Source organism: Aethalodelphis obliquidens, unplaced genomic scaffold (assembly GCF_003676395.1).
Source record: "Aethalodelphis obliquidens isolate GAN/ISIS:26980383/991018 unplaced genomic scaffold, ASM367639v1 scaffold33, whole genome shotgun sequence".
NCBI classification, from domain to species: domain Eukaryota; kingdom Metazoa; phylum Chordata; class Mammalia; order Artiodactyla; family Delphinidae; genus Aethalodelphis; species Aethalodelphis obliquidens.
The window spans coordinates 18,435,130-18,452,997 of record NW_020837977.1 but is presented as its reverse complement, the minus strand read 5'-3'; the positions used below and the strand labels follow the sequence as shown (position 1 = coordinate 18,452,997).

Below are 17,868 nucleotides of genomic sequence, written 5' to 3'. Positions count from 1 at the left end.
TGCCGCAACTAGAGAAAGCCCGCGCGCAGCAACAGAGACCCAATGCAGCCTAATTAATTAATTAATTAATTAAATTAAAAAGAAAAAAAGAAATGCAGTTGGGGCTCGCCTGGCGGTCCAGTGGTCAGGTCTCTGTGCTTCCACTGCAGGGGGCTCAGGTTCGATGCCTGGTCAGGGAACTAAGATCCCACACGCCACCCAGTGCGGCCAAAAAAAAAAAAAAGAAATGCATTAATGTGATTCATTTCATTAACTATTCAAAGGAGGACATTCATATGATCATCTCAAAAGATCTTTTTTTTAATGCGATAGAATTTGACATTTTGGAAACTTCATTAAGGAAAATTTTCAAACATACATAAATGTAGTGAGGCTAGTATAACAAATGCCATGGTCAATGACACAACTTCAACAATTATCAACATTTTGCTTATCTTTATATTCATTTTTTTTTTTTTTTTTTTTTTCGGTTTGCGGGCCTCTCACTGCTGTGGCCTCTCCCGCCGCGGAACACAGGCTCCGGACGCGCAGGCTCAGCGGCCATGGCCCACGGGCCCAGCCGCTCCGCGGCATGTGGGATCCTCCCAAACTGGGGCACGAACCCGCATCCCCTGCATTGGCAGGCGGACTCTCAACCACTGCGCCACCAGGGAAGCCCTATATTCATGTTTTATTCACATTTTTAGCTTCCTCTCAGGCTGTTATATTTCACCACTGCTCAGCAGGGCCTGGGTATCACGACCACTCCCGCCACTAAACATTCCAACAGCTAGTGACTGAATGAAAACCATGCCTATTAATTTAGAATTTTGAGGAACTGAGAGATGATAGCTTGTTCATAAATTTTATAGGAATGGCATATGTTTCTGTGTACTTGTGTATTTAAAGCTTTAAATGATTTTAAGTTGTCAGAATTACTGAACCATGTATAAGAATTCCAAGAAACCATACAAGAAACTGTAATTACCTTCAGAGGAAAAATTAAATAGATTCTGACACCAAGTTGAGACTCTACAAAGATGAACTGAGACATAGAACACTGAGAAAAGAAATGAGGGATTATAAATTAGGAAAATGGTTAACATCCCAGGACTAATGCAATACAAATGCCAAAAGAACATAACCAGCAAGCATTAGTCAATGTGGAAGAACACACTGGAGAAACACGTTACAACTGTAAACAGTGCAGTACCTTTTAACACAGTCTCAGCAACATACACCTCTCATTTTGTCTGATGAAAGACTTTCATGTTCAAAAGAAGACAATGAGATATCTATATAATCTTTCCAGCAACTATCAAAAAGGTATAAGTCCATCAGTACGTGAGTGGATAAGGAAATTGTGGCACATCTATACAATGGAATACTGCTCAGAAATACAAAGGAATGAACAATACAACAATCACAAAATAACTATGCTGAATGAAGAAAGCCAGATAAAAAAGAGTAGATGTCGTATGATTCCATTTATATAAAATTCTAGTAAATGCAAATTAATATATAGTAAGAAAAAGCAGATCAGTGACTGTCTGGGGCCGGGATCCAAGAGGGAGGGATCCCAAGTGATGTGAAGAAACTTTTGAGCTTGATGATGTGGTCTTGACTGTGGTCGTGGTGTCACAAGTATATACATGTCAAAACATCAATAAACATGTGCCATTTATTGCATGTCTGTTAGACCTCAATAAAGCTGTTTTCAAAAGTGTATAAAAACAGGGCTTCCCTGGTGGCACAGCGGTTGAGAGTCCGCCTGCCGATGCAGGGGACACGGGTTCGTGCCCGGGTCTGGGAAGATCCCACATGCCGTGGAGCGGCTGGGCCCGTGAGCCATGGCCGCTGAGCCTGCGCGTCTGGAGCCTGTGCTCCGCAACGGGAGAGGCCACAGCAGTGAGAGACCCGCGTACCACACACACAAAAAAAGTGTATAAGAACAGACTTTGATGAGATTTGCCTCTGCTTTCTGAAGGCTATATTCAGTCATGAGCAACCTTGTGATGTTCTCTAAGAGTTTACTCACTAAATCAAGATTCTTCCAGGTAAGCTGGCAGTCTTTATCCCCAGGTTCTGCATCTGTGGATTCAACCAATCTCAGATCAAAAATACTGGGAAAAACTCCAGAAAGTTCCAAGAATCAAAACTTGAATTTTGCCTTGCACTGGCAACTATTCGCATGGCCTTTACGTTGTATTAGGTATTACAAGTAATCTAGAGATCATTTAAAGCATCCAGGAGGATGTGCACAGGTTATGTGCAAATACCACATCATTTTATGTAAGGGACTTGAGCATCTGTGAACTTTGGTATCCTGGGGGTCCTGGAACCAGTCCCCCATGGGTGCTGAGGGACAACTGTATTTACAAAGAAATAGGTGTGTACGAACAAATAAAATATATTAACTATTAAGATAGGCTGGCACAACTTATTTTATACTATGTAAAAGCAATATAAGAAAACTTGCTTAACTTGGTAAAGTTATCTTCTCCCAGAAACCTCCGACACACATCACACACACAGGGAAAATACTGTCAGTCTTCTCATTAAAGTCGTGAAGAAAACAAAAGTGCCTGACAGTATTTCTACTCTTCAATATTTACTGAACTTCCTGGCCAGTGAAGTAAGACCAAGGAGAGGAAAGAGGTATATACCTTGGAAAGGGACAGAAAGTAAAGTGTGATTATTTATAGACAGTATCTAACTAGGAAACAAAGAGATTCTAACAAGAGAATTAACAGGAAGACTCGTAAAACTAAGAGAAGTCAATAGGTCAGATAGAGTGTCATTAGCCTTCCTAGACTCTGAAGTAACTATTTAGAAACATGGGGCTGGGGGAGGTATTTACAACAGCAGCAAAAATTGACCTCTAAAATATTCAGGGAAAAAAAACCTATCAAAAATATGCAGAACCTGTTTGAGGATAACTCTTGAACTGTACATAAGACAGGGTTTAAATGAATAGCTATTTCATGACCGACTGCGGAGACCCAGTCTCGCAAAGACGTTGAAACCCACTGACATGACCACGTCACAATCCTTCCTTCTTCTGAGAAGCAATGGGGATTTTGTTTTTAATGAGGCAAGGTGCATCAGTATCTCTGAGAAAATAAGTTACCCGGAGCATCTTTGGCTGAAAGCACCTTTGTTTGGACACTGTGCTGGCGTGTCCTTGCCTCTCCGTGTCCTGAATGAAGTGAAACCATTGTCAGTCTCTGGCTCCACTGAAATGCCACGGATGCGGTGAGAACGTGATGCCAGAGGAGCCCAGCTTCTCCCCCAGGGCCAGTCAGAGGGGTCCACTCAGGAGGCTGGACCACCCAGGCTGGGCGCTGTGGACGGTGTTGTAAGCATTGTTCTGGCTGTGGAGGAAGGGACAGTAAATCCCTCTGATGGGTCTCTCGTTCTGTCTTGGAACTTACATCCCAGGATGATTAAAAGACAAGGGCCAATCCTGAGTAGTAGTTACCGTCCAAGCTCCTGTGCTCACCGCAGGACAGGCCAGTAAATCAAGAGGCGGGCTGGCGAGGCAGGGAACAACTTCGGAGAGCCAGCAGACCAAGCAGTCGATGGACTAAGGTCTCAAAGAACCATCTTCCGCAAATCAGAGTTCGGGCTTCTTTTATACTCAAGGAGGAGGGCGTACAGTCGAGCACTTCCTGGTTCTAGCCCGCCTCCGGCCGGGGCTGTGTGAGTTTCTTTTTTTCTGCAGCCATCCACAGGTGGGCCTGGTCAGGATGTTTCTTGTGAGCTAAACAAGGGTATTTTAGCTTAACGCTCATTACCTGGGAGGCAGGGTTCTCAGAGATGGGCTCTTATGTATCCTTTAAGCTTACAGGCAACATCCCTTTAGTGATGAACTTGTAATAGAGCAATGGTTCTTCCCTATTACACAGTCATCCCTGATAGGTACTGAAACAGATGTCATTTCTCGCAAATCTTTCTCGTAAATCCAGTGTGGTCCTAATCAGATTCCCACATGGTATTGATGAGTTGATTCCAAAATTCCACTGGAACACAAACAGGCAAGAACAGCCAAAAAGGGTTTTTGGTTTTAATTTATAACCTTTTTTTTTTCCCTAGCTGTGCCATGGCAGCTTGTGGGATCTCAGTTCCCCGGCCAGGAATTGAACCCGGGCTACAGCAGTGAAAGCCCAGAATCCTAACCACTAGGCCACCAGGGAACTCCCTGGTTTTAATTCATGAAGAGAATTTAACTTACCCAATATGAAAACATACAATAAAAGTATGATAATTAAAACAAAGTCCAACAGCATATAAGGATAATAGTAGGGATAGATAAATCTAATGTTGGAATAGAATATCAAACTCAGAATTTGATTCCAAGGATCTATTTAAGGTTCTTTAACACAGATTGGATTTTTTTTTAACCTACCAACAACTCAAACAATTGTATCAAAAATTAAAACGGACACAGCAATTTCTCGTTTCTTATGCTGCGTTTATATTTCTCTCCTTCAACCATTCCTGTAGTTCTCAGGCAAGGCGAGGGATGAAGCGTTTTCCGACCGCGCAATGCCCGGGGAAGAAGGCCAGGGCACCGTCCCTGCAGGTGGCAGGATGGGTGTGGGTCACTGTCCTGAGCCGGGCTCGCGTCCCGGGCACCCCTGAGCAGGACTGCGCACGGGCGCCGCTCCAAGGGCTTTGCAGCTGCGATCCAGCTGCCCCTGTAACTACCCCCGTCCTCACGATGGTCCAGCGGGGGCCAGGGGGCGACTCGAGCTGTGAAACGCACCTGTGGTAGGTCCTCACCACGATGTCTGAGGGATGTGATGCCGGTGTCTGTCTCCCTGACCCAACTGTGAGCGCCTTAGCACAGGGAGCCCCCATTCGTCGTTTCACTCCTAGAATTTATCACAGTGCTTCCAGACAGGGAATAAATGTTTGGTCAATGAACGGATTGTAAGCACCAAATGTTACCAAAATTAGCAGAAATGATCTGGAGAGAGTCACGCTGCATCTTCTCAATGATCCAAACGACAACGGAATCGGAATCTCCAGCTTATGTGGTGCTAAGTCTGCCCCCGCCCCCCTTTCACTTTCCCTGTTGCAGCCGATGGGATCAGAACGCGTGGAGATGCGAAAGCGGCAGGTGTGCGCCGCCCAGGGGCCCGCAGCCGCCGCCCCAGGCCCGCGCGGAGTGGGGAACCGGGGGCCCAACGCTTGCTGCTTCTGCTGGTGCTGCTGCTGTAGCTGCTCTTGGTAAGGTTTGCGGCTTTTCATGATCGCGCTCCCGGTAGGAAAACGGTACCCTGAATGGTGCCAGTTTGCGATGAATGCAGTAAGTGCTTTTAAGCAACTGCTATATGCCTGCCTCTGATGTGGGTTCTGTAAAGGACGACAACGAAAACAAACAAACAAACCCAAGAGGCGGCTGCGTCCTAGCTCTGGAGAGACCTATGCAGATCCCTGAAATCAGGCTAACTAATGTATATCAAATATCTAAAGAACAACCTAAGGCAGCTGACGATTGAATATTACTATCTGGGCAGAAAGGAGTGAACTCAAGGCCCTCCAGTCGGTAACAAAGGCTTCATGGAGGACTTAGAATTTAATCTGGGTCTTTAAGTCTAGCGTTATGAAGGAGAATGAGCCTGCATTTTACATTCCGCTGCTTCTGTTTTATTAATATTGTTTTTTAATAAAGAAAAATGTCAAAAACTAAGTTTGACAGAGAGAGGAAAATCTAAAAATACAGACTCACTTACTAGTAGTGGAAGATACACAATCATTGCTTTAAAAAAAGAGATACAACTTGAGCGTTTGAGTCACTGTTGAAACTCTGGAGAAACGGGGCTGATTTACACCCAGAAATCACAGGAACGCTAGGTTGCATTTCTGAAATCTTGGATATGAAACGTGCTCCGTGACAGCCAAATGTGTGCGTAGCTTTAGGCAGTTCAATGATTGTAAATTTATTTGGGCTTGACTGCAAGTTAGACCAGACCTCACTATCCCGTGGAGAAGGAAAACTGGGATTGATCAGGGAAGTAGAACCATTAGAACTGGGGGTGGGCGGGCTGGAGGCTGAAGGTGAAAAGTCCAGGACGGTTTGGGCTGTTCCTGCTTGCCTCGGGCTGGTGTTAATTTCCATAAAGTTCCAGGCCGGTGCCTCTGAGGATGGATGTTACCCTGATGCTGGGAGGTCTGTCCATTCGGGACGGAACCCCAGACTCAAGTGGGAATATGGGGGGGAGTGGCTGACCAGAGCCTAGCAGCCCAGAGTTTAAAGTGAGCCTTCAGCCCTGACAAGGGGTCTAGAGGAGCCGGCAGGAGATGGGAGGAAAGGGCATGTTGGCACCCCTGACGCACCGAGGTGTCCAGGACCCCCAGTAGTCGGGGAGGGGACCTACCAGGGGTGACAGACTGCACTGAGGCCCCTTTTCCACCCTTTCACTCTGCTCATCAGGCTCAGTGAGATGATGCCTGAGAGGTGTGCAAAGGTGTCCCTGTGCAGGAGGGATGCCGCCTGGCATTTACCCCATCCCCCCTTCCCTGCTCTGGTGCCTTGGGATGGCACAGGAGGTGGGGACCATGGCCTGAACAATGTCTGGGACTGATGGTGTATGGGCGACAGGTGGTGATGGGTCCCAGAGCAGCCTCCTCCTACTAACGTCAACCAGGGCGAATAAAATATAAATCTGTACCTGGACATCCTCATCACAGCCAGCACCTGTGTAGCACGTGGTATGTGTGTCTACGAAAGACAAGAGAGCAACGTCTTCAAAGTACGGGAGCAAAGTAACAGAAAACTTAGTCAAACTATAACTCAGGAGTGTAGGTAAAATAAGTCATTTTCAGACATACAAAGGCCAAGAGAGGTAACTGCCTGCAGACCCTCCCTAAAGAACTAAGGATGTATTCAAGGGTAAAAAGGGCAAAAACTGAACCCAGAGGGCAGTCATGGGGAACAGGTAACACTGATGAATACAAAAGCAGCTGTAAAACTTGGTATTTAATTTTGTGTTAGAAAGTGTAAATCCAGAGCCATAAACAAATAACCTCATGTTAACAACCAACAAATCAAACACCTCAGTCTTTCTTAGGACAAAACTATAACATTTTCTTTCAAAATTAATGGTATTTATGCTTAGTCAGAAATGGAACATCGATTTTTCCACATCAAGGGAAGGCAATAAGAGAAATACTGGGGCTTCCCTGGTGGCGCAGTGGTTAAGAATCCGCCTGCCAGTGCAGGGGACACGGGTTCAAGCCCCAGTCTGGGAAGGTCCCACATGCCGTGGAGCAACTAAGCCCATGCGCCACAACTACTGAGCCTGTGCTCTAGAGCCCATGAGCCACAACTACTGAGCCCACGTGCTACAACTACTGAGCCTGCACTCTAGAGCCCACGAGCCACAACTACTGAAGCCTGCGTGCCACAACTACTGAGCCCGTATGCTACAACTACTGAGCCTGCGCTCTAGAGCCCACGTGCCACAACTACTGAAGCCCACACGCCTAGAGCCCATGCTCTGCAACAAGAGAAGCCCACGCACCGCAACAAAGAGTAGCCCCCGCTCACCACAACTAGAGAAAGCCTGCAGCCAAAAAAAATTTAAAATTTTTAAAAATTAAAAAAAATATACTGAAAACTTTATCAGCATATAGCAAAGGTGACTTTAGCAAAAGAAAGAATGAGCTATTCTATAAATACCCAGATTCCTGGCATTAGGTGACCAGCTCATCCCAGTTGCCTGGTTGGTTTCAGCATTGAAAGTCCTATGTCGCTGCAAACCCATGAGCCCCAGACCAACTGGGAAGGTTGGTCACCCTACCTGGTATCCAAATCCATAGAAACAGATTTATATTCCTATATTGCATCATGTAAAAAATTAATCTCCCAAGATCAACTCCAGATGGCTTAAAAGCCTAAACGTGAATATCCAAGAGGAAGACACAAGATAGTATCTTTATGATCTTGGTGTTGGGAAGAATTACTTTTAAAAAGAAAAAGGAAAATCTGTAAAAGGAAGAGATTCATAAATTTGGCTACATTAAAATATTAAAATGTGCTAGCAGGAAAACTAAAAACACATTTCATCCAAAGACTTGTACATGAACATTCATTGCATCATGATTCATCCTGTGAGAGGGGTCATAGCAGCATTAATCTGATTGAGAAAAACTGAAAATATCTGGATAGATGCTTTGTGGTGTTGTTATGTAATGTGACACCATCCGGCTTTTAAATGCATGTGCTTTTAAAGGAGAAAAAGCAACTTGTAAAGCAATGCATATTTACAAAGTTTGGAAATATGTGCATATCTGTATATTTTTATTTATTTATTTATACATTTTTAGAGAGGGTAGGGTAACTGTGAATGGTAATGATAAAAAACAAAAAAATAAGTGTGCTGGTTATCTCAGGAGAAGAAAGGGGGAAATAGGTTGGGGAAAAAGTGCGTGGAAAACTTCAACTGTTCCAATATTTGATTTCCTTGATTTTTTTCACAACGTGCTTTTGAGATTTATCCATGTTGAGAGTACACAGTGAGTCCATTTTTTTTTTCGGAGTGATTTTTTTTATTCGTTTACAAGAGTCCATTTTTAAGAAAGGTAAATGGGAATTAGTTTTCTAAGCCCTTGTATTATCTTTCTCAGAATCCTGCTTTCTGGCCTTCAGGCGTTTCATTTTATAAAAGGAGTCATGCAGAGTCTTGATCTCTTGAAAATAACCTTTTTGTTTTCCTTTCTAGAAGACTGAAGAATTTTTTCCTCTTTATAACAACTCTAAACTTTACTGAAAGAGACCTAAGCAGGGGTCTTCTTTTATTGAATATTTCTTCAAAGTGGTGAGCAACTATTTTGGCTTCTATCAATATTTTCTTATTCTACTTTAACAATAAAAATAAATTCAGGTTCAAAAAGTCGACACAAAATATATTACTGTTTTTCAAGAACACATTGTCTCCTAAGAAATATTCCTACTTTTAAAAAAATGAGACATGGAAAAAATGCCAAAGCTTAAGTACCTATTGCATTATTTATTCATAATACAACTTACAGTTCTTTTAAGAATCTTGTGTCAAATTCATCCTTCCTTTTCCTCTTTGCTTTTTCATACCCACTGTGTAGTACTATTTTCTCTTACGAAAGAGGTCTATGACGTCGGGCAGTATTAATACTCCTGCAGAGAGCGTACCACCCAGATGCCTTTCAAATTCGTTTTTGTTTTAAGAAACCATCATTTACTGAACCTTTAGCCCTGGCGTCATGAAAGCAACAAGAAAAACGAGTTCCTGCATGTCTAATGACGGCACTTAAAGAAAAATAGAACTACACACAAACACACAATTACTGAAAATTCATAAATGCCTGAAAATAGAATAAAAGACTTTTATAAAATGGTGTAAAGAATGTTAAGGAAAGGCATAATGAAAGAATAGAAAAGACAGTACAGAGGCAATAGTAAGATAAAGCAAACTCAACTAATCAATGATAAAAATCCATTTTGATATTAATGGGAAACTAAAAGCATTCCTGCTAAAATCAAGAACAAGGCAAGGGGCACTTCCCTGGTGGCACAGTGGTTAAGAATCCACCTGCCAAGTCAGGGGACATGGGATCAAGCCCTGGTCCAGGAAAATCCCACATGCCACAGAGCAACTAAACCCATGTGCCCCAACTACTGAGCCTGTGCTCTAGAGCCCATGAGCCACAACTACTGAGCCCGCGTGCCACAACTACTGAAGCCTGCGCGCCTAGAGCCCATGCTCCGCAACAAGAGAAGCCACCGCAATGAGAAGCCCACGCACTGCAACGAAGAGTAGCCCCCGCTCGCTGCAACTAGAGAAAGCCCGTGCACAGCAATGAAGACCCAACGCAGCCAAAAATAAATAAATTAATTTTTTAAAAAAAGAACAAGACAAGGCTGTCCAGGATCTTCCCTACTATTCAACACTGTGCTTTAGGGATCAGACAAGAAAAAACAACTGGAGGCCTAAGAATTGGGAAAGAAGAGGAAAAGCTCCCTGTTTGCTGATAAGAGAATTCCCTTGAGAATGCCAGGGGAATTGTTGCTAAGCTGACACAAACACAAAAGACAGAAATCAAATTAACAAAAAATAATAGCTTTCAGAATGTAAAGAACTCTTACAATTCAAAAATAAAAAGACAAACCAATTTAAAAATGGGTGAAGGATCTGAATAGATATGTCTCCAAAGAAGATGTACAACTAGATGATAAATACTTGTAAAGATGCTCAAATGTCATGAGTCATTAGCAAAATGCAAATCAAAAGCACAATGTGATACCACTTCATAACCACCTAAATGGCTAGAATAAGAAAGACAGACAACAGTAAGTGTTGGCAAGGGTGTGGAGGAATTGGCTCCCTCCAACGTTGCTGGTGGGCGTGTGAGATGGTGCAGCTGCTTTGGAGAACAGTTTGGGCCTTCCTCAAAATGTTAACAATAGAGTTACGACATGACAGCATTTCCACTCCTGGGTGTCTACACAAGAGAAATAAAAACAGACAGCCACACAAAATCCTGTACATGACTGTTCATAGTGGAATTATTTACAAATAGCCCCGACATGCAAACAACCTAACTGTTCATCAGCTGATGAATGGATAACAAATTGTGATATACACAGGCAATGGAATGTTATTCAGGCACAAAAAGGAATAACATAGTGAAACATGCTACAACATGAATGAACCTTAAACCAGTATGCCAAGTGAAAGAAGCCAGCCACCAAGGACCACATATGGTGTGATCCAGAATAGACATGTCTTAGAGAACAAACTAGTGGTTACCACTGGGGAGAGGGAAGGGGAAGCGGCCATAGAGGGGTGGCGGAGAAAAGGGTTACTATGGGATTGTATGAAATCATGTGTGTGAAACTTCTGAAAATTGTAAAGCATTGTAGAATTTAAAGAATCTTTCATTCAATGAAAAAGAATACACATATTTCTAGAGACAGGAAGCAGATTAGTGTATGTTGAGGGCTGGTGTAGGTCAGAGGTAGTGTGTTATGAGCAGTGGCCGCCAACAGGTCTGGGGCTTCCTTTCGGGGTAATGAAAATGTTGTGAAATTAGATAGTGAGGGTCATACAACCTTGTGATTATGCTAAAAAACACTGAGTTGTACACTTTAAAGAGGCAACTTTATGATGTAAAAATGATGGTTCAGTAAAGCTATTAACACATTACCTTCAAACGAACAAACAATAAAGTTAGAAGATGAGATGGAAGTGAAAATTCCATTTACTATAACAACAGAAATACCTGGAATAAATTTACAAATGAAGGTACGAAACGTGTATAAGGAAACAAACTCCCTTGAAAGATACAATAGAGATTTTGATTGTACACTTTCCTGGCTTTCTTTCATACTTTCATATGTGTGCCTGTAAATACATAAAATCTCCATTTTCACTGGGAAACAAAGTCTGGAGAATGTATACCTTTATTCAAGGTTCAGGAAACAAAATGAAAACCGAAAACATTCCTGAAAATCTGATCTTTTTACTACTTTCTAATGGACATGTTTTATGAAAAGAAATATTATTCTAAATGTAAACTCTCTCAATGAGTGTAGACCATAGTATTATAAATAGAATTAATTTTGCTAATAGTTTATTGTCATACTTTTGGTTTTCTTAAGAAAACAAAGAATTGTCACTTTTATCAAGAAAAGAAATTAATTCAACTTGGTAAGCTGGAGTTCTCTGAAATATTTGTAAAAAATCTTTCCTTGATACAGAATGATCTCAACTAACACGTGTTTGTCTTATTTCTTGCAGTCTCACTGTTAGAAACCAAGAGGAACAGAGACTCAGGAGTGCTTCCTATGAACTCAGAACAGAGGACCTTCCCATCTGTGAAGAAAGGTAAAATTTCATAGTGTTTAGCTCACTAAATCGACAGAAATGCCAACCTTATTATTTTTTCCTTCCAGTTTTATTGAGATATAATTGACATTCAGCACCGTGTAAGCCTAAGGAGAACAGCATAATGATTTGACTTGTATACGGCATGAAATGATGATCAAAATAAGTTTAGTGAACGTCCATCCTCTCGTAGATTCTCAACCAGATTTTTTTGTGTGTATTTTTGTTTCAATAGAACACACAGTTTCTCTAACTGCAATTTAATAATCTCAAATCCTAATGTTGCATCACATTTTCACTGCAGAATTCTTTGTTTAAAAAAAGTTATTTATTTATTTATTTTGTGGCCATGCCGTGAGGCATGCAAGATCTTAGTTCCCCAACCAGGGCTTGAACCCAGGCCCCCTGCACTGGGAGCTCAGAGTCTTAACCACTGGACCACCAGGGAAGTCCCTGCAGAATTCCTTTTAATTCATTGTGTGACAGGGAGAAAAATCAGTTCCACTGTTAATCTAATGCCTGTTAATCACAAATAGAAATTGATGCTTCTTGGCAAAACATATGATGTCATTTTATTTTTATGTGATTTACTTTTTTAAATAAAAGAACATAATGAAATACACAAGTTAGGGTTTCAGGAAAATTTTAAAGGTCCATTTTTTTCTTAACTATAAATATACTTTAGTAAATGTATTATTTTTTAAGTATTTTGAGAAAAAAGTTGGAAAAACACACAAATTACTTTCCATAATGCCAAATTTTAAAATTGTCTTTTTTCCTTCCTGTATTATCTATGGATTTACTTCCACTTACCTATTCTTATTCCTTTTCTTTGTGTTATGCCAATATAACTGCAGGCAATAGACAAATATCCTAAAAGCATTGTTCAAATAGGTCTTGTCTTAAATTATTTATTTTTGAGGGGGAAAAAACAAGTAACCTAAAAGTTTACTTAAAATATTTTTCTTCATTCTTTATTTTATTTATTTTTACCCAGATATTTCAGAGTCTAAGATGCATATTAAAATCTTCCACAATTCATGAGTCTGTTAAAAACAGCTTTTCTCTTATATAGTTCAGTATACTGTATTCTGCACTGAGGCTTGAGGCTTTGAGTACTTCTGGAACCAGAAAGCCCTCATCTGGTCCTGGCTCTGTCCATCCTGCCTGTATGACCTTGGGCGCTTAGCAGCCATATTCTGCCTCAGTTTCCCTGTGCGTAAAATGGGGATAATAACGGTGTATTGTGACTCAGCCAAAGAAGGGTTGTCGTGAGCACTGAGTAACCAGTAAAGCACTGAGAACAGAGCCAGGCAAGAGGGAACGATTCCATGTATATCGGCCATTATTTGTTCTCAATCGTATCCAATAATATAAAATGACTGTTTATCCAATTTGATGCCTTTTGCTTCCATTTCTATTTAGATATTAATCGTATTCATCTGCATTTCCCTCACATATCTTTGCCTGTCTATTTGTAATTTTTGGTAGTATTTTGTATGCTTCCCGAAAATAGCATTATGTTGGATTTTTGCCCAGTTTGAGTCTCTGTCACTCAACTGGGAATTAAAATCCAATTACATTGGGTCAGTTGTCTCGATGATTACGGATATGTTTAATCTTCTAGAATGTTTGTTGACTATCTACTTACAATACACCCTAATTATTTCCTTTTTTTTTTTTTTTTTTTACTGTATGAACTGTGCTTTCTTTGCTTCTAGGTTCTTTGGTACTATGGAAAAGACATGTTTTCTCTCTCTCTCTCTCTTTTTAAAGGGTACTACTGATTACCCTTAAGTTTTTCAGTCATTCTTTTATATGTATTTCTTAAATTAAAAGGAGTAAGAAGATATATTTTGAATCCCCATATTTAAGGAACATAACTTAGCATTCTTTTTTTTTAATTTAGCATTCTTTACTAAGCCTTGCCAATTTAATTAACCTATCTAAAAAGAATCTGGTATTTTTATGTAGATTGCTTTAAGTTACTATTTTAAAATTATCTTTTAAGCATCTTTTAAAATATTTCTTTCAGGGAGTTCCCTGGTGGTTCAGTGGTTAGGATTCTGGGCTTTCACTGCTGTGGCCCGGGTTCAATCCCTGGTGGGGTAACTGAGATCCCACAAGCCACATAGCCAAAAAACATGTATATATATATATTTCTTTCAAAACTAATTTTACTGGTTATGATAGAGATTTATGTTTTCATACAGAATACTCTTTTCGTGATGAAAAGCTTAAACACCTGTTATAAAAAACAGAAATCAGACAATACAAAAGTTTTACAATAAAAGCTCAGTTGTCCTCTTACTCCAGACCTTGTCCCTATCTCCAAATATAAACCTTCAACAGTTTTTTTACGTATCCTCAAAGGAACTATCTGTGCATTTCCACACAGTTGTACTTACATAGGATTCATCTATACACACTGAATCTAACTTTGAAACTAAACTTGAAATGACTGTCTATCTGTCTGTGTCTCACTGCTGGCTCAGCTGACTACTCGCTTTCTATGACCCATTTTGTCTCGTCTTCAGCTTTTTTATTTTTTTTGGCCGTGCAGCGCGGCTTATGGGATCTCAGTTCCCCACCCAGGGATTGAACCCGGGCCATGGCAGTGAAAGCCCGGAATCCTAACCACTGAAGCACCAGGGAACTCTCTGGTCTTCAGCTTTTCACTGGTGTTTCTCTGCTGGGTCACTTATAATCCATCTTAAAGATAGGAAAAGGACATAGAATTTACATTGTAAACTTTGCATATGGGAGAGAGTTTTTTCTATCATCATCATATAATTAGGACAAGTTCACTACATATCAAATTCTTGGCGGTACAGTTTACCTCCCAAAACTAAATGGAGAGAGAGCCTTTGGCAGTGTGGCAGATTAGATCATCTGGGGGCCTTCCCAAGACAGAAGAACAGATTTTGCATAAGTCTAAAAGTTTTTGCAACACTGGGCTCACAGAAAGTAAGGAAAAGGACAAAGCACCTGAAAAGCAAAACCAAATAAAATGTAAGCAAAGCCCTGAGCAGTGACTGCTAAGCACAGGACAGAAGGGTTTTCTCTCAGAGCCAGTGCAGAGCGGGTAGGGCAAGGAGCTTAAAGCCAGGATTCCACGATTCAGCCCTGGTCCACGAAAGGAGCAGAAGTGGTCCCCAGTCAGTAGGAAGCACACACACATCCTCTCTGGAGGAAAGAGAATACCATCAAATGTGACTCTCAGTTTCCCAAAGATTAAGACCAACCAAAAATTACAAAACTAGAAGGACACAACCTACCACAAATGAGAGTCAGTAGAAACAACACTTGGATTTAGAGGCCAAAAGACTTCAGATGTTAGAATTATCTGCAATCATATAAAGTAATGGTCTCTGAAATGTTTAAACCAATTAAACATGGAATCACAAAAATGAGTAGGCTGAATTCAACTACCAGAATTGTCCAGGAAGGGAAATTCCCTGGCGGTCCAGTGGTTAGGACTCTGCGCTTCCATTGCAGGGGGCATGGGTTCAATCCCTGGTCAGGGAGCTAAGATCCCACAAGCCTCGAGGCTCGGCCAATAAATAAATAAGTAAATAAATGAATAAATAATAAAATAAAAATAAAAGCAGAGTCTTTTAAAAAAAACTAAAGAATATATTCTTCAGGGATACATCCATACATAAAAACTATGAAAAGAAAAAGGGTAAGGGAAAAGAAATTAATAAGGATCATTGTTAAACAGATTGTGTTTTCTGGCCTCAATATAATGAAAATGTAAGTAAAAATAAACTAAAACAGGGTAAGCCCCAAATCAAGAAGAGCAGCTCCATCGGGGATGGAGGGGGGCATCCAGAGGGCAGTGTGTGGACCTAGCACCCAGGTGAGTGCACTGCGCGGATGGCCTAGGTCTCCAGGTAAAAGGTGAATCTGTAAGTGCTCAGTTCGTCATCGCTGTTCATCACTTGCAGTTACTGGACAAACTTATCTTCTTTCCTTTTTCTCTTTAACACTCTCTTTTGAATCTTTTAGAACCCTGGGCAGACACTGCCCCATGACTGTCCTAGAAGCCAGGTGGTCAGGTCTGACTTGGGTCTATCACAGCCACCTGGGGAGTTTGTGGTCAGACGGTTGTTAAGAATTTTTTGTTTTACTTTTATAATTTAAAACCTTTGCCAGGATGTGCCTAGAAGTACGGGCTTGTTCTTAGCAGTTATTCCAGCAGTTTGGTTTGCAAGCCCTTTGGCAGCAGTGGTGCCGTCCAGCTAGACAGTTGGAGAGTGCCACATGTGTTTCTGCCGAAGGCGCGAGGAAATGAGAACAGCCCTTTCTCTGCCTAAAAGGGCCTAAGGGCACATTTTCATTCTCAGAGCAAAAAAGACACGTTTCTCGGGATGCAATTCACATCAGCCACCAATACCTCTGCTCCCTTCGCCCCTTTCTCCCGCCCCCCCGCCCAGCCCGGGTCCCAGCCTGGAGGAGGCCAGCGCCTGGGCCCAGTCCTTCGACAAACTCATGCTCACGCCTGCGGGAAGGAACGCGTTCCGGGAGTTTCTCCGAACGGAGTTCAGTGAGGAAAACATGCTCTTCTGGATGGCGTGTGAGGAACTGAAAAAAGAAGCTAATAAAACCACGATTGAAGAGAAAGCACGAATAATATATGAAGACTACGTTTCTATTCTTTCTCCTAAAGAGGTACGTACCCACCAGAAACGTCCCCCAGGAGGCCGCGGGTGAAAGGAACCCCTTCGGTGTCTGGTCACCCGGCCTGGTCAGGGCTGCTTCCACCATTCATGGTGTTCAAACGCCTTGCGGTGTGGTCCCACCAATGGGGGCCAAGTGCCCCCCGAAATCAGTCAAAGATTGTGTGCATTTTCCTGGGAAAAGTATCTATAACTTTCATCCAATTCTCTAGAAGTAGGCGTCTATGCATTTTGCTGTAAATGCTGTTTTTAAATGACAGCCTATAAGCATTCCTTTAAATAAAATTATCCTTTTAATCTGAGCAAAGTCTCATTTCAGGTATCCTGACTTTAGATGGAAAGAGCATCACTTATATGATGCTGATGCTGCAGAGGTTCGCCCCAGAGTGGCCCTTTGTGACATCAGAGAAATGATCAGAGGAGTGAAATCATCAGGTTTCCATCTCTCAGTTTTCATTCTTCCAAATCTAAAATCTAGGAGGTTACGTTGGCGTCAAACCTAAGTGCCTTGTAGCTCCGATGGTAAAATCCCACATGTGCCGCTCAGAATGTAAAGCTAATAAAACAGGACCTCTCCTGTCAGGGAGCTCACAGACAAGGGGGCAGCAGACATGGGGCCCCGGGTGCGACGTCTTGGGGTCGTGACAGGCTGGGGGACGAGCCATCACTGGGGGGCGGGGGGCATGAGGAAGAGGTACCTGGAGAGGCCATGGATGGGCCAAGGATAATGAGGAGGAAATTACCAGAAATGCAGTGGGCTGAAGGCATCCCACGGGACAGGACTAGATGGGCCAGGGATAAGAGCATGGGGTCACAGGAACAGTGAAAGCGTCAGAAGGTTGGTGGCTGAAGGGTACAGTGCTTACCAAACAATTGGGGCCGGTGGCCAACAGCAGGAGGAAAAGAGGATTGTCCGAGAGCACGGAGAGGTTTGCGGACCAGGCTGAGCTGAGGTTTATCCGGGAAGAGCTTGGATTTTAACCTGGTAATATCACCAAACTTGGATTTTTGAAGACCACATGATAGATTATGAAAAGAAGACCAGAGGCAGAGGCCACTTAGAGGACGAATTCCAACCCAGACATGACGATGGTCCAACCAGGCCAGCTGAAGAGAAGCCAGAGAGGATGGCTTTGATCTGAGTCTGGAATGACTGCACGTCTGGTTTAGGCAGACAGGGTGGGGACCATGCTTGGGAGAAAGACAGTGGGACTCAATATCGCTTCCTTAAGTTTGCAGTAAGTTGGAGGTATTCCATTGACAGATGTACAGATACGAAGTTCAGAAAGTTCTTTCAATTTGGGGTTAACAAAAAGCAAGAGAATTTTTGTCCT

General features: G+C 42.1%; 1 protein-coding gene across 5 annotated transcripts in view; it reads left to right on the top strand.

The window, feature by feature from the left end:
- RGS20 (regulator of G protein signaling 20) overlaps nucleotides 1-17,868 on the top strand; it is a 77,447-nt gene that overhangs the window by 54,057 nt on the left and 5,522 nt on the right. For 4 of the 5 annotated variants that reach the window (XM_027128110.1, XM_027128109.1, XM_027128108.1 and 1 more), the window contains 3 exons: nucleotides 5,066-5,214; nucleotides 11,766-11,852; nucleotides 16,292-16,526. In XM_027128110.1, coding sequence (XP_026983911.1) covers nucleotides 5,066-5,214; nucleotides 11,766-11,852; nucleotides 16,292-16,526 — 471 coding nt within the window. The remainder of the gene's footprint in view (nucleotides 1-5,065; nucleotides 5,215-11,765; nucleotides 11,853-16,291; nucleotides 16,527-17,868) is intronic. The other variant, XM_027128105.1, reaches the window with a different exon arrangement.